This window comes from Chiloscyllium plagiosum, unplaced genomic scaffold (assembly GCF_037043375.1).
Source record: "Chiloscyllium plagiosum isolate Xiang-an unplaced genomic scaffold, Cpla_swu_hap1 HiC_scaffold_24, whole genome shotgun sequence".
Taxonomy (NCBI): Eukaryota; Metazoa; Chordata; class Chondrichthyes; order Orectolobiformes; family Hemiscylliidae; genus Chiloscyllium; species Chiloscyllium plagiosum.
Window position 1 is genome coordinate 19190880 of NW_028270162.1, and position 16194 is coordinate 19207073.

A 16194-nucleotide genomic window follows, 5' to 3' on the forward strand; every position below is an offset into this window, starting at 1 on the left:
AGCAATACACCCCAGAACCCTACCATTAAGTGTGTAAGTTCTGCCCTGGTTTGCCTTTCCAAAATGCAGCACCTCACATTTGTCTAAATTAAACTCCATCTGCCACTCCTCGGCCCATTGGCCAATCTGATCAAGATTCCATTGCACTCTGAGGTATCCTTCTTCACTGCCCACTACACCTCCAATTTTGGTGTCATCTGCAAACGTACTAACTATACTTCCTATGTTCACATCTAAATCATTTTTATAAATAACAGATCTCCATTATGAAAGCCAACCCTCCACTACCACCCTCTGTCTTCTGCCTTCAAGCCAGTTCTGTATCCAAATGGCTCGTTCTCCTTGTATTCCATGAGATTTAACCTTGCTAACCAGTCTACCATGAGGAACCTTGTCGAACGCCTTACTGAAGTCCATATACGTCATGTCCATCGTTCTGCCCTCATCAATTGTCTTTGTTACTTCAAAAAACTCAATCATGGTTTATGAACTTGATTTCATATGCACAAATCCATGTTGACTATCCCTAATCAGTCCTTGCCTTTCCAAATGCATTCAAATCCTGTCCCTCAGGATTCCCTCCAACAAGTGTGCCCACCTCTGATGTCAGGCTCACTAGTCCATAGTTCCCTGGCCTTCTTTACCACCTTTCTTAAATCTTGTCAGCCAATCTCCAGTCTTCCAGCACCTCACCTGTGACTAATGATGATCCAAATATCTCAGCAAGGGGCCTAGCAATCACTTCCCTAGCTTCTAGGGTTCACCTGATCAGGTCCTGGAGATTTGTCCACCTTAAAGACATCCAGCAACACCACCTCTGTAATATGGACATTTTTCCAGCTGTCACCATCTATTTCCACACCTTCTATATCTTCCATGTTCTCCTTCACTGCAAACATTGATGCAAAATACTCATTTAGTATCTTCCCCCATCTTCTGTGGTTCCACACGTAAGATGCCTTGCTCATCTTTGAGGGGTCCTATTCTCTCCCTAGTTGCCCTTTTGTCCTTCATGTATTTATAAAATCTGTTTGGATTCTCCTTAACCTTATTTGTCAAAGCTATCTCATGTCCCCTTTTTGTCCTCCTGATTTCCATCTCAAGTGTACTCTTATATTCTTGTAAGGATTTACTTGATCTCTGCTGTCAGTACCTGACATTTGCTTCCTTCTTGTTCTTAACAAAAAAAAAACTCAATTTCTCTAGTCATCCAACACTTCTTCGTATACATACCAGCCTTGCCTTTCACCCTAGGAATTCCTTACTTTGCAGACAGTCGGCTGAACGTGTGGGGGATTATATGTTGTAGGGTGATGAGAGAGAGAGGGAGAGAGACTTGTTTGTTTGGCACCTTTTTTTGCTCTTAGAACATCTCAAAAAGCTTCACAGATACTGAAGTGTAGGCTATCCTTTCTTAGGTAACCACTGCAACCAATTTGCGTTTTTGCTTTGCTGTGTTCAGTGAGCTCAACTATTAGTTTATCTGTTTCGGTAGTTTTGATTGAGGATTGCATCTTGACTAGGACACTGGAGATCTTAATGATCTTATTTGAAAAGTGTACTGTAGAATCATTTGCACTGTTTAAAGCTGATAATGATTTTGATACCCTCTCAAGTTCCTGCCGAACAAGGCCCATGATGAGAATAGGGCTATTATGTGTTGGAACGTGATTTTAAGACTTCGACCCTGCCTGTGTTTAATCTGACCTCATTAGAGTAAAATCCATGGAATAAGAGACACCTGGTGGAGAATTTTGAGTTAGCTGTCCCTTGGCCTGCAGTAGATGCACTTGTGCCTGCCAGATGAAGTGCTCCCTCTTGCATCCTAGAGATGGCTAGCCCAAGTAATGTTTTGAGAAGATTTGTAGCTCAGGTTGAGGTTTTGCTCGCTGAGCTGGAAGGTTCATTTCCAGACATTTCGTTACCCTACTAGGTAACATCTTCAGTGGGCCTCAGGTGAAGCAATGCTGAAAATTCCTGCTTTCTATTTATATGTTTGGGTTTCTTAGGGTTGGTGATATCACTTGCTGTGGAGAAGTCACTTCCGGTTCCTTTTCTCAGGGGGTGGTAGGTGGGATCTAACTGGATGTGTTTGTTGATAAGAATTCCGGTTGGAATGCCATGTTTCTAGGAATTCTTGTGCATGTCTTTGTTTGCCTTGTCCGAGGATGGTAATGTTTCTAGGATATTCAAAAGTTTGTTTTTCTCTTATAATAAACAATATTCCATGATTTCAGCTTGAAGGCAAGTTGACAGATCAGTATTTTTGTTTCTCCCTGGCTCCCCACCAATATGTAGAAATATTGAGGAATTCAGTATAAGTGTAATGCACACTCAACACCTGCCATTAGCTAGGTGGGTTCTGAAGAAGGGTCACTGGACCTGAAATATTGACTGTATTTTCTCCAGCTAAGTTTGTCCAACAATTTCTGTTTCTGTTTCAGATTTCCATCATGTGCAGTTATTTGTTCTTTGTTTGGTATAATGTAAAGTTCCTTTTTTCCCAGGAAATTGTGGTACTCATCTGCCTAGCCAGTATGTCAAAGCCGTCATTACGTTGTATTAAATCATTGCTAGTGCTGTTGATTCCTGACACTGTTTTGTGTAGCCAACAGTGCCCACAAGTTAAAGTTGTCAGATTTATTGATATTAATCACCAGTTTGAATAATACTATTCTCCTTGCTGTTTGTAAGGAATTTTAGTTTGTTATTTGCTGTATGAGAGCCACCAATCTGGAGTTGGTGTTACTGGCAATTTTAAGAATTGTGCTGGCAGAGATCTATACAGTGCCTACATCTATCCTCCCAGCTGAGGGAATTTTTTTTTGGGGGGAGTTGCAGGGTGAAACAAATAAGATTTGAAAGAAAATTGCAATATTGTCACATGCACATGTTCAATGTTTAATTGTTTTGATAGGAGAGAATGAAGATGAGAAGTTGAACGAGGTGATGCAGGAGGCTTGGAAGTACAATAAAGACTGTAAATGTCTTCGTGACATGCTGCAGAGCCTCAGCTGGAATGGTGAGAGAACAGCAGCTGGATTGTCATGCAAATTTTTATTTTAGCCGAGCCTATTCAAAACACTGCCCTGGATCTTATCCAAGAGACGCTCGGAAGAGGAATCTTCACCTTTCAATGTGTACACCATTCTGCAGCTTGCCTTGGTGACTGGGAAATTACCCACTGCATTTCCAGTTTCTAATGATCAAATTTATGTATAGTGTTTTGTACCCACTGCTTGCATGCATATAATTCAGGGATATTGAGGTCTTTGTGTCCATTGATTTGCATGAGAATTCTTTCCTGATCCTGATCTTTGAGTGCATCTTGTAAGATTAGTCATGAAACATTAACACTTCAACTTGGAATGGAAGCATTATTTTAGCTAGAATATACAACCGGAGGGAGCCAATTCTATTGAAGTACACATTGATCCAAAAAAACACTCAGCTACAGGAAAGGATGCCAAGTAACATGCTCCGACTAACATACGAAATCTTTAGTTGTGCCAATGCACTAGCTAACATTTTATCTTTAATTGTTCAATTCTGACGACACAGTTGGGGGCCAGAATGCATTTTCAACTAAAACCTTGCATTTACATAGCATCTTTATTGTAAAATTTATCATGTACATTGCAAAGGAGGGATGAGAGATATTGGGCATAAATGAGAATCTACTCCTATGTAAAGAGTTTGGAGAGGTAGTCGAAAAGAAAGACTTTGAGGGGTTTGAAAAATGTCGAGAGAGAGAGAGCATAGGGACGGGCACAATTTAATAGAGACCATCAGACAGACATAGGAGCAGAAATTAGGCTATTCAACCCATCAAGTCTGCTCTGCCATTCAATCATGGCCAACAAGTTTCTCAACCCCATTCTCCCCATAACCCTTGAGCCCCTTGATACTTGAACCTATCTGTCTCAGTCTCTCATATGCTCAATGAGAGAGAATTCCAGACAGCAAGGCTAAGGAAATGTTCTGTGGTGATGGGAAGGGGGAAATGTACAGATGAAGAGTGTTGGAGGACCAAAAAGATGCAGACTGGAAGAGGCTACAGAGCTAGGATGGGTTGAGACATAGGAAGGATTTCAGAATGAAGATTTTAAAATGAATGCGTTGTATAGGGAGCAGCAAGTACAGGCCTGTGAAGATAGGTGAATGTGAATAAGATATAATGCAAAATAATATGTGATATAAACAGGAATTGCTTGAAATACTCAGCAGGTTAACAACATTTGTGGAGAGCAGCTTTTGGATTGTTTCAGCTCTGTGACAACAGCCTGAAATGTTCGCTCTGTTTTGCGCTCTTTAGATCTGCCTTTTTCTCCAGAATTTTCTGTTTTATTCAGATGTCTAGTATTCAGCATATTCTGCCTTTGTATAAGATATGGGCAGCTGACCTGAAACAATGAATTTTTTCGGTCGGGTGTAATCCAGCAAATCCCATCCAATATTGACAGAAGCATGGATAAGAATGTCAGTGGAAAAGAGAAAAAGGAAATGTCAGTTTTGAGCGCTGTTGCTGAGATGAGACAAGTGATCTTGGTGATGGGTAAGTTTTGGGATTTGAGGCTGACCTCTGGATCCAACAGGACACCAAGGTTTTACTGGGACAGTCTGAGCATGTTGCCAAGAGGAGGCGTGAGGAATTTAAGTTTGCCTATGAAAAAATTGACACCTGATTTGGATTGCTTGTTCATACCAGCCTGAATCAACCCTGGACAATTGGAGATTTCAGTTGACAAGTTATGGATGAGCTTCCCCACCTACTCAATTGGTAAGTGTGCTGCACTGGGGTACTGAGCCGTACAGACACCGAGGCTCTCTGGTTCGATCCATCACTTCTAATAAGTTAACTGATTTCAACTGAGAGCGCAGCATAGGTTACTGGAGTCATTTTCAATATCATTGAGTCTTGTAGGATTTAAACAAATGAATCAGTCAAAGTTTGCAGTCCTGATTGCCGGTAATTAATCTGTATTAAAACTTGTGCATGTGAATATCGGATGAAAATAGAATCAAACTTGACTATGATGTGCTGCAAAGTCAAATGATCTGGGATTGAAAACTAGGTTCTTTATATGAAGAATGACCTCTTGAATAGAGTAGTGAAGGAATGCAGTTCAGTCAGAGCAACAGCCTGGTAGAGAGGCAACAATGAAATGGGAGCATATATCTGTTTCTTAAATGGAAATTGTCAAATTGAGTTTTAGCGTGGTGGTGGTGGTGGTGGAGTTCATGATGATCAAAACTTTCAGTCCATGTTCACAGTATCACCTAAGTATTATGGTTCAGAAGGAGGCTATTCAGCCCATCGTGTCTACACCAGCTCTCCAAATGCATCATGATTTAGTGCTATTCTCCTGCCTTGTGTTTCAATAGTAACCCAATGCCTTTTTGAATGCCTCAATGAACCTACCTCCACCATGCTTCAAGGCAGTGTGTTCCAAACTGAGACCACTTTTTGGAAAAAGCTTTTCTTGCACCATATATTTGCTTCTTTTGCATATCAATTTAAATCTGTACTTTCTCTGCACAGTTTCTCACTGTCTACCCTGTCCAGCAACTGGAGAGGCTGGGACTACATTCATTACTAAGGTTTCATATCCCTGGAACCATTCTTGTAGATCTCTTCTGCACTTTCTGCAATGTGTTCACATCTCTCCTAGGTTCTGGCACCCAGCGCTCTACACACTACTCCTGCTGAAACCTAACACCTGTATTATTCAAGTTCAACATCACCACGGAGCTCTTGTGATCTCTGCCCCTGTTAATAAAGTCTAGGATACTGTATGCTTTATTTACTGCTCTTTCCATTTGCCCTGTCACCTCAATGGTGTGTGTACCAAAATGCATTGCCTCAGACTTTTCTGTATTGAATTTCATCTGCCACCTATCTGCCCACTCCTGCATCCTTTTTTGAAATTCTACAATGTGTTCTCCTCACTGTTGAGTGTTTCCACATTTTGTATTATCCGTAAACTTTGAAATGGTCTCGTACGCAAGATCTAGAATAGAGAACCCCAAAGATTCACAACCCTTTGAGGGTAGAAACTTCTCATCTTGGTACTAAATGATTTTGGGATGAATACCCCTTATCCTGTCCCCTTGTTCTAAATCACTCAAGCAGGCGAATCAAGCTCCTAATGTCCATCTCCTTCTTAATCTTCACTGTTTCAATAAGAACTATCTCACATCCTTGTTAACTACAGAGAATAGAGTTCAGCCTATTTAGTCAGTCTCTCATCATAAGAGAGTCTTCTAAAAGACTATTCTGGTGAACCTTGCATAAGTATGTATTTTCTTAAATATGAAAATCAAAATTGCACACAGGTATGGCTGCACCAAAGCTCTGTACAATTATAGAAATACCTTTTCATAGTTATACTCCAATCTACTTGCAATAACGTTCAACGTGAATTACTTTCTTAATTGCTAGCTGTACCTGCATGCAAACGTCGTGTTCCATGTACAAGTGCACCAAAGTGTCTCTGAATATCAATATATACCAAGTTTTAACCTTAGACACACATTCTGCTTTTCTATCTTTCAACCTAGGAACTAGTTTGAGTGTGCTGCTGGTATAGATTATTTTCACTGGTCCATTATTGTGAGTACTGAGTACTGTTACCAGTTAAACCAACATAAATGCAAAGGCATGAACACTCAAACTAAAGAGTCATAGTCATTAGGATGTACAGCATGGAAACAGACCCTTCGGTCCAACCTGTCCATGCCGACCAGATATCCCAACCCAATCTAATCCCACCTGCCAGCACCCTGCCCATATCCCTCCAAATCCTTCCTAATCATATACCCATCCAAATGCCTTTTAAATGTTGCAGTTGTTCTAGCCTCCACCACTTCCTCAAGCAGCTTATTCCATACACGTACCACCCTCTGTGTGAAAATGTTGTCCCTTAGGTCTCTTTTACATCTTCCCCTCTCACCCTAAAACTATGCCTTCTAGTTCTGCACTCTGCTACCCCAGGGAGAAGACCGTGTCTATGTATCCTATCCATGCCCCCAAATATTTTGTGAACCTCTATAAGGTCACTCCTCAGCCTCCGACGCTCCAGGGAAAACAGCCCCAGTTTGTTCCTCCTCTCCCTATAGCTCAAATCCTCCAACCCTGGCAACATCCTTGTAAATCTTTTCTGAACCCTTTCACGTTTCACAACATCTTTCCGATAGGAAGGAGACCAGAATTGCATGTAATATTCCAACAGTGGCCTAACCAATGTCCTGTACAGCCACAACATGACCTCCAAACTCCTGTACTCAGTACTCTGACCATTAAAGGCAAGCATACCAAATGCCTTCTTCGCTATCCTATCTACCTGCGACTCCACTTTCAAGGAGCTATGAACCTGCACTCCAAAGTCCCTTTGCTCAGCAGCACTCCTGAGGACCTCACCATTAAGTGTATAAGTCCTGCTAAGATTTGCTTCCCCAAAATGCAGCACCTCGCATTTATCGAATTAAACTACATCTGCCACTTCTCAGCCCGTTGGCCCATCTGATCAAGATCTCGTTGTAATCTAAGGTAACGTTCTTCGCTGTCCACTATGCCTCCAATTTTGGTGTCATCTGCAAATTTACCAACTATACCGCTTATGCTTACATCCAAATAATTTATATAAATGGCAAAAGGTAGTGGACCTAACACCAATCCACTGGTCACAGGCCTTCAGTCTGAAAAACAACCCTCCACCAACACCCTCTATCTTCTACCTTTGAGCCAGTTCTGTATCCAAATGGCTAGTTCTCCCTGTATTCCATGAGATCTAACCTTGCAAATCAGTCTCCCATGGGGTACATTGTCAAACGCTTTACTGAAGTCCATGTAGATCACATCTACCACTCTGCCATCATCAATCCTCTTTGTTACTTCTTCAAAAAACTCAATCAAGTTTGTGAGACATGATTTCCCACACACAAAGCCATGTTGACAATCCCTAATCTGTCCTTGCCTTTCCAAATACATGTACATCCTGTCCCTCAGGAATCCCTCCAAGAACTTGCCCACCACCGATGTCAGGTTCACTGGTCTGTAGTTCCTTGGCTTGTCCTTACCACCTTTCTTAAACAGTGGCACCACGTTAGCCAACCTCCAGTCTTCCAGCACCTCACCTGTGATTATCAATGTTACGAATATCTCAACAAGAGGTCCAGCAATCACTTCCCTAGCTGCCCACAGAGTTCTAGGGTACACCTGATCAGGTCCTGGGGATTTATCCACCTTTATATGCATTTCACGCCATCCAGCACTTCCTCCTCTGTAATATGGACATTTTGCAAGCTGTCATCGTCTATTTCCCTACATCCTATATCTTTCATGTCCTTTTCCACAGCAAATACTGAGGCAAAATACTCGTTTAGTATCTCCCCCCATTTTCTGAGGCTCCACACAAAGGCAGAAAAAATACACAATTTTTTATTACAAGGTTGGAAGTGATATAGTGAACTCATAACCAGGGACTCTAGAGATTAGAGTTCAAATATGACCGTAGCTGGTGGAACTTAAATTCCATCCACTAATAAATCTGGAATGCAAAGTTCATTTTAGTAATTTGACAATGAACTTTGAAGAGCTAGATTGCTCTTCAAAAAAAACAGTTGCATATTCAAGGAGTTAAATGCTCTCTGGCACCACCCTAGGATTTATAAATTGTGGCATAGACTGCAAGAGCAAAGAGGTAATGCTAAATCTGTTCAAATTGTTGGTTGAGCTGCAGTTAGAATGCTGTGTGGAGATGGTGCGGAACAATTGATTAAGATGAGAATCCGATGAGAAACTGGAGTTTCTTTTTTCTGCGCAAGAATGTTATGGGAAGATTTGGTAGTGTTTAAAATTAAACTATTGTCAATAAAAAGTTTGCAAGTAATTAGAGAACATAGGTTTAAGGTCAGCAAAAGAATAAAGTGAAAATTTGTGTTTTGTTTTAGAATGGTATTAGGGCATTGAACTTCCCACAATAAACATTGATGGAAACAGAGAGAGAAAGTGAGGACTGCAGATGCTGGAGAGCAGAGTCGAAATGTGTGGTGCTGGAAAAGCACAGCCGGTCAGGCAGCATCTGAGGAGCAAGTAGAGTCGACGTTTCGAGCATAAACTCTTCATCAGGAATGAGGGCACACCCCCTCATTCCTGACAAAGAACTTATGCTCGAAACGTCAAGACTTCTTGCTCCTTGGATGCTGCCTAACTGGCTGTGCTTTTACAGCACCACAAGTTTCAATTGATGGAAACAGAACCCAGTATGACTTTCAGATAAAAATTAAACATTTTGAGAAAAATGAAAGAGATGGAGAAAAGACATGGAGATTGGCCTATGGCCTTTGGTTCATTTTAGTCTGTACAAACGCAATGGGCTAAACAGTCTCCTTCTGTTCTTCTAATTCTAAGATTAAGGCTCTTGCTTTAAAGTTTTGTGTAGCGATGATGTTCAAAGAGCAATAACACAACAGATGTAAATAAATATTGCTCTGATTGTAATGTCATTTGTATCATGAGCAGGAAGTATGTTAGAGTAGATGAGGAAATAACATGACAGATGAAGAATAATGTGGGGAAATGTGAGGTTATTCATTTTGGTAGGAAGAAGAATTGATCAGAATATTCTTTAAATGGTAAGAAAGTTTTAAATGTTGAGTGAGCTTGGGTGACCTTGTACAAAGAAATTCAAATTTTGCATGCAGGGTACAGCAATAAAAGTAAATGGCATGTTAACCTTTATTGCAAACAGCTTGGAGTAGTATAACAGTAATTTGGTTTCTTAACTTTTTTTGAAATTTTTGTCACAGTTATGTGGGGTTTTGGTGAGACTAGTGTGCTGTGCGCAGTTTAGATGTCTATCTAAGGAATGATCTAATTAGAGTTATAGAGATGTACAATGCAGAAACAGACACTTCAGTCCAACTCGTCCTTGCCGACCAGTCCCATTTGCCAGCACTTGGCCCGTATCATTCTAAACCTTTTCTATTCATATACCCATCCAGATGTCTTTTTAAATGTTGTAATTGTACCAGCCTCCACCACTTCCTCTAGCAGCTCATTCCATACATGCACCACCCTTTGTTTGAAAAATGTTGCCCCTTAGGTCCCCTTTAAATTTTTCCCCTCTCTCCCTAAACCTACATCCTCTAGTTCTGAACTTTCCCTACCCCAGGGAAAAGACCTTGTTTAGTTACCCTATCCATGCCCCTCATGATTTTATAAACTCTATAAGGTTACCCCTCAGCCTTTGACGCTCAGGAAAAACAACTCCAGTCTATTTAGCCTCTCCGTATAGCTCAAATCCTCCAATCCTGGCAACATCCTTGTAAATCTTTTCTGATCCTTTCAAGTTTCACAACATTCTTCCTACAGGGGGGAGACCAGAATTGTGCACACTATTCCAAAAGCGGCCTAACCAGTGTTCGGTACAGCTGCTACATGACCTCCCAACTCCTACACTCTACGTTCTGACCAATAAAGGAAAGCATGCCAAACACCTTCACTATCCTATCTATCTGCAATCCACTTTGCATTAACATGATGAAGTTTCACTGAATGTTTCTGGGATATGTGAGTTATCCGAAGTTGAGCGAATGGACCTATACTGTTGAATTTAGAAAAATAAAAAAGGACATCATGGAAGTATGTACTAGATTCTGGAATGGGGCTTCACAAGGTTAATACTAAAACTTATTTACTTGCTCATAATCTAAACTAGGGTCATAGTCTTCGGATGAGAAGTCAATGGTTTTAAACTGAAGTGATTATTTTTGGAATATTTTACTGCAGAGGACTGTGGATGCTTACTCTTAAACTTTTGAAATTAAGTGATATAGGAATCCAGGATTTGAGGTCAGATATCAGCTGTAATCTTATTGTGAAATGGAGCTAGCTTAGGCTATGTGGCTTCCTCCTGTTCCTACTCCTATTTCTTAGGTTCTCCTTGTTTACCATATTTAGGAGTAAATATTAAAATTTGCTAATATTATTATCTAGGGAACATGATTAACTGAAAAGATTTGATTGGGAAAATAATGAAATCTTACTTCCACTCTTATTAAAATTGGTAACCAAAGTTAAACTTTTAGGATTTGCATTAGAAACAAGTTGTAGTTTTCACTGAAATTGTTATTTTAAATATAGTGTACATTACTGCAAGTAATTATTACATTACTACTAAAAACCAAGACTGCCTTATTTGATGAGTTAACTGAAATAAAATTGTTATGATGAGTGAAGCTAGCAAAGCGACATTTAAAGCCCTACAACTCATACAGTGCACACCTTTTCATGGGCAACTGCCTATATTCAGCAAATAGTACAAACCATTTCCTAGTAACATTAAAGTCACACGACAAAAGTGCCATACCAGGATTTACAAAATACATGGAGATTTAGATAGTACTTGTATAGAGTGTAGAAAGTTAGGTGAAGTTGGAATGAGGAGAATGTAATGAAGTGTGTGTATGTGATTGCATGGAGTACAGGAAATAAGACTGGGAAGGTGCACACTGCCAAGAGGCAATTAACAGAGACCTGATTAAGGAAGGACAAAATTAGTGTGAAATGTTTATAGGTACACTGTGTTCAGAAAAGCTAAAAACAAAGGAAAGGAGGAGGGTTGTAGTATTAATTAAGGAAAGCTTTGCAAAGCTGGAGAAAGACAATGTCTCAGAGGGTTCAAAAACAGTTTGGCTAGAGTCAAGGACAAAATGTGTGCAATTACATTACTCCATGTAGTCTATAAACCATTGAAGAGTGGGAAAGATTTCAAGGAACAAATCAGGGAAATTAGAGATTGCAACATTATTGAGTAGTTATAATGAGGACTTTAATTACACAAGTAAAGGCTGCAATATTGATGCTCTTAGATTGTATTAACCAGAATTTCCTTCAGCAGTATATATCTAGTCCAATGAGGAAGGATAGAAATGAAGTGGACTAAGTGCCAGTGGGGATCATTTGGGAGATGGTGATCTTTGTATCTTCAGGTTTAGGATAATGGAGGAGAATGACAACCGTCAATCCAGAGTAAGAAAAATAAATATGAGGACAATGGAACTGGGCAGGATAGACTGGATTGAAAGATTGCAGATAAAGGTAACTGAGCAATAAGCTGCCTTCAAAGAGGTCATGGTTCCCGAACAGTCAAGGTACATTCCTTCAAGAGAGAATGGTAAGACAAACAAATCTGAGTACTCTGGATGAGAAGAGAGAGAGAAATTGAGACAAAAGAGTGCTTATGAGAGGTGTCAGGTCGACAATACAATTGAGAATCGAAAAGAACACAAATGTTCAGAGGGGAGATGAAAGTGAAATACTGCAGAAATCTGAAATAAACACTGTAAATACTGGAAAAACTGAGCAGATCTGGCAGCATCAATGGACAGAGAAAATTTAACATTTCGACTCCAGTATGGTTCAACTTTAGAATGTATGGGAGAAGCAAAAGTGGATTTATGAGAAATACTTGCAGCCAATAAAGGGGAATCCCAAAGTCTTCAATCAGTACATAAGTATTTTTTAAAAAGTGGTAAAAGGAAGAGTTGGGCCAATTAGGGACCAAGGAGGGGATTTACACATGGAGGAAGGGGGCGCAGCTGAGGTATCAAATGTGTTTTGCATCTGTCTTCCTATGGCAGTAGATGCAACAGAGGCCATGGTGACAGAGGAGGAATCTGTTACTAAAAGGATTCAAAATTGATTAGGAAGAAGTGTCGATAGACTGGTGATACTTAAAGTTGACCAGGCATCTAGACTGAATGAAATAAAACCAGTGATAGTGATGGAAGTGAGTGGAAATTGTAGGAGCACTGGCCACAATCTTCCTTTCTTCCCTAGACTTGGATGTGCCAGAGACTGGAGAATTGCAAATATTACACCCTCCTTCAAAAGGATTGTATGGAAGAGCCAGCAATGACAGACCAATCAGTTTATAACCTCAGTGGCAGGGAAACTTCTGTAAAGAATTATTTGGGATTGATTCAGTAGTCACGTGAGAGAGGCTGGGTTGACTAGAAAGAGCCACCGTGCATTTCTAAAGAGGAAATTGTGTTTAATTAACTTGCTGTTGTTTTTTAAAACAGTCAACAGGAAGGTTGATGACAGTAATGCCGTTGATGTGGTCTACATAGACATTCAGATGGCATTCGACATAGTGCAATGCAACAGATCTTGGAATAGAAGTGACAATAGCAAAGTGAAGTGTCAGGAAAAGCAGTAATGGTCAACGGATATTTTTCAGGTTGAAAGAAGGTTTGTAGTAGAGTTCTCCAGGGGTTAGTATTGGGACCCTTGCTTTTCTACGCATATAATACTGATCTAGATCTTGGTGTACAGGGAACAATTCAAAAATTGATATAAGCCTTGATGAGGACAGTGCATATGACTTGATGGAGTTGCTGGATAGGTGATAGATGATTGCAGAGAAGTCTGAGATGATACATTTTGATCTGAAGAACATGGACAGGCAATATACAATTCTGAAGGGGTGCAGGAGCAGAGGGACCTGGGTGTGTATGTGCATGGATTATTGAAGGAGGCAGGACAGGTGGAGAGAACAGCCAATAAAGCATACAGTATCCTTGTCTTTGTTACTGGGGGGGGCGGTCTTGGAGTACAAGAGTAAGGTGTTGCTGAACTCATATAAGACTCTTGTTAGACCTCGGCAGGACATTGTTTACAGTTCTGGATGCCACACTATAGGCAGAATGTGAGATAATTGAAGAGAGTACCAGAAGATATTTACAAGAATGGTTCCAGGGATGAGATATTTCAGTTATGAAGATAGGTTGAGAGAGGGCGAAATGAAAATCTGATAGAAGTTTTTAAAATCATGAGGGGATTAGATGGGGAGAAACTCTTCCTGCTTCCAAAGAAATCAACTCAGGTTTAAAGTGATTTACAAAAGATCCAAATGTGAGAAGCTTTTTCACATGAGTGGTTCAAGTCTGGAATGAATTGCCTGTAAGTGTGGTGGAGGCAGACTCAATTGACACATTGAAAGGGGCATTGTGTATATTTGAATAATCATCCTGTGTCCAGGGTTTGGGGAAAATGCAGAAGAATGGCTAAGTCATGATGTTCATTTTAAGAGGTGGTCCAGATTGGGCCAAATGGTCATCTGTGCTGTAGTACTTCTACAAATAAGTATCCATTGCTATTTCAGGCAGTCCTATACAATCTTCAGAAAATTTGACCTTTGATAATTTGTTAATATTTTGTATTTATTTACCTGTATTTGCTATTATACTTGGAAATATCTAATTAATTTCATACCCTTTTTAAATATTTCAATCTTGGTAATTTAACTCTGAATAATGTAGCTATTTTTTCTACATTGGTTTTGTTTCAAAGCCTTTCAATTAGTACTAACCTTGATCTCTCCCACTCCAACTGCCAGGAAGAATGGAGCCTTGGTGAACCTTTCCCTTTCTACATTTCTGCCTTTCTCCTCATATATGTTGTGCTTTAGATGGACCATATTTTCTTCTGAGATATGGAACAGAGGCACATTTTGCTGAAATTGTATTTAACAGCAGAAAATTATACTAATAAATTCAAAGAAATTTAACATTCTATTAATTATCAAACTCTGTTTTACAAACAATATCAGCATACAAATTAGCAGCAGAAGGCAATTTTGACTCCTTCAGCATGATGATCTGATTGATACCTCAACTTCACATTCCTACCTAACCCTGATAACCTCTACTTTCCTTATTAATCAATAATCTATCTATCTGTAACTTAAAAATGTTCAATGGCTGTTTCCATTGCTATCTGAGAAAGCATGTTCGAAAGGCATTTTACCTCCATGCAACATATTTCTCCTGTGGTCCATCTTTAATGAAAGACATATTTATTTCTAAAATGTGTCCTGGTTTTAGTCTCTGCCCCAAGTGGTAACACCCTTTTAGCTTTCACTCAGTTAAGTCTCTCAGGGTCTTGTATGTCTCAATAAAGTTTTTTCTTAATCTCCATGAAAAGAGGTCCAGTCTGTTTAACCTTACCTGGGATGGGGCATTATCTAATAAGGTATCATCAGTCAAGTGAACTTTCTTTGAACCAATTCTAGTGTACTCGTATCCTTTCTTTGAATAAGGAGACCAAAATTGTACATGGTGCTCCAGATGTGGACTCACCAACATGCAGTGTAATTGTAGCAAAATAACCTTTTATTGCGAGGAGAATGGAATATAAGCATAAATATGAACAACATTTATTTACCTTTCTAATCACATTGCTCTTCTAATCTTTCTGCCAAAATGGACTGATTCAAATTTGCCCACACTCAAATAACCCATCCATATCTTTTTGTGGAGACTTTAAATCCTCATAACATTTCAGACCAGTGACCCTTCAGAACATTTCTTCAATTCTGAAGAATGGTAACTGGACTCAACTTGAATTCTACTTTTCTCTCCACAGATGCTGCCAGACCTGCTGAGTTTTTTCAGCAATTTCTCTTTTTTTTTGTTTCTGATTTCCAGACTCTTCAGTTGTTTTGTTTTTTTTTGGTATTTATTTCAGTATTCACTCCTTTTAGGATGTGGTCCCCCAGGACTTATGAACTTCCAGTTTTTAGTTCTAATAATTTTCTCCGTGATCCTTAGTGATTGTAGTCATTTCAAGTTCCTCTCTTTGGCTTCCTGGTTCACAATTATTCATTGGATGTTACTCGCATCCACTAGCAAAGATGGTTGTAAGGTTCAATTTATCTGCTATTTCCTTATTTTCCATTAATTTCCCAGACACAATGTAGAGGACCAACTCAATTTACTTCCCTTTAAAACACGAGTGTACACAAATCTCCAACATGACTCCTTAATTTGTCTTCTCAGCAAAACACAACCAGTTACCTGGTAATGCTGCAGCTAATGAGCAGGACAACACCCCTGCATCTCCCTCTTTGCAGATTGTGCGTTTAACAACATGTTTCTTTGTCATTTCAGGGCGGCGGTTCAATGATAAAGTCGATCGCCTGAAACTTGCAGAAATGGTCAAACAGGTCATTGAAGAACAAACAAATTCACAGGATTCCTAACATTAGTGCCTGCTGTTTTTACAATGTACTGGGAGTATTCTTTGATAAATGTAAAAAAGGTTTTTATTTAAATAAAGAATTTAAAAACAAAAGTTCAGTGTTCTCTTGAGCCTGAACCATCTTGGCGACAGCTACCTTTTACCCA

The 16194-nt window shown here is 39.7% G+C and overlaps 1 protein-coding gene across 3 annotated transcripts in view; it reads left to right on the plus strand.

Moving 5' to 3' along the window:
• The window catches only part of mapkapk5 (MAPK activated protein kinase 5), a 70288-nt gene extending 54147 nt beyond the window's left edge, over positions 1-16141 (plus strand). For all 3 annotated transcript variants that reach the window (XM_043715550.2, XM_043715551.2, XM_087999959.1), the window contains 2 exons: positions 2918-3022; positions 15958-16141. In XM_043715550.2, the coding sequence (XP_043571485.1) occupies positions 2918-3022; positions 15958-16049 (197 nt within the window). In that variant the 3' untranslated portion in view covers positions 16050-16141. The remainder of the gene's footprint in view (positions 1-2917; positions 3023-15957) is intronic.
• Positions 16142-16194: the final 53 nt, after the last annotated feature.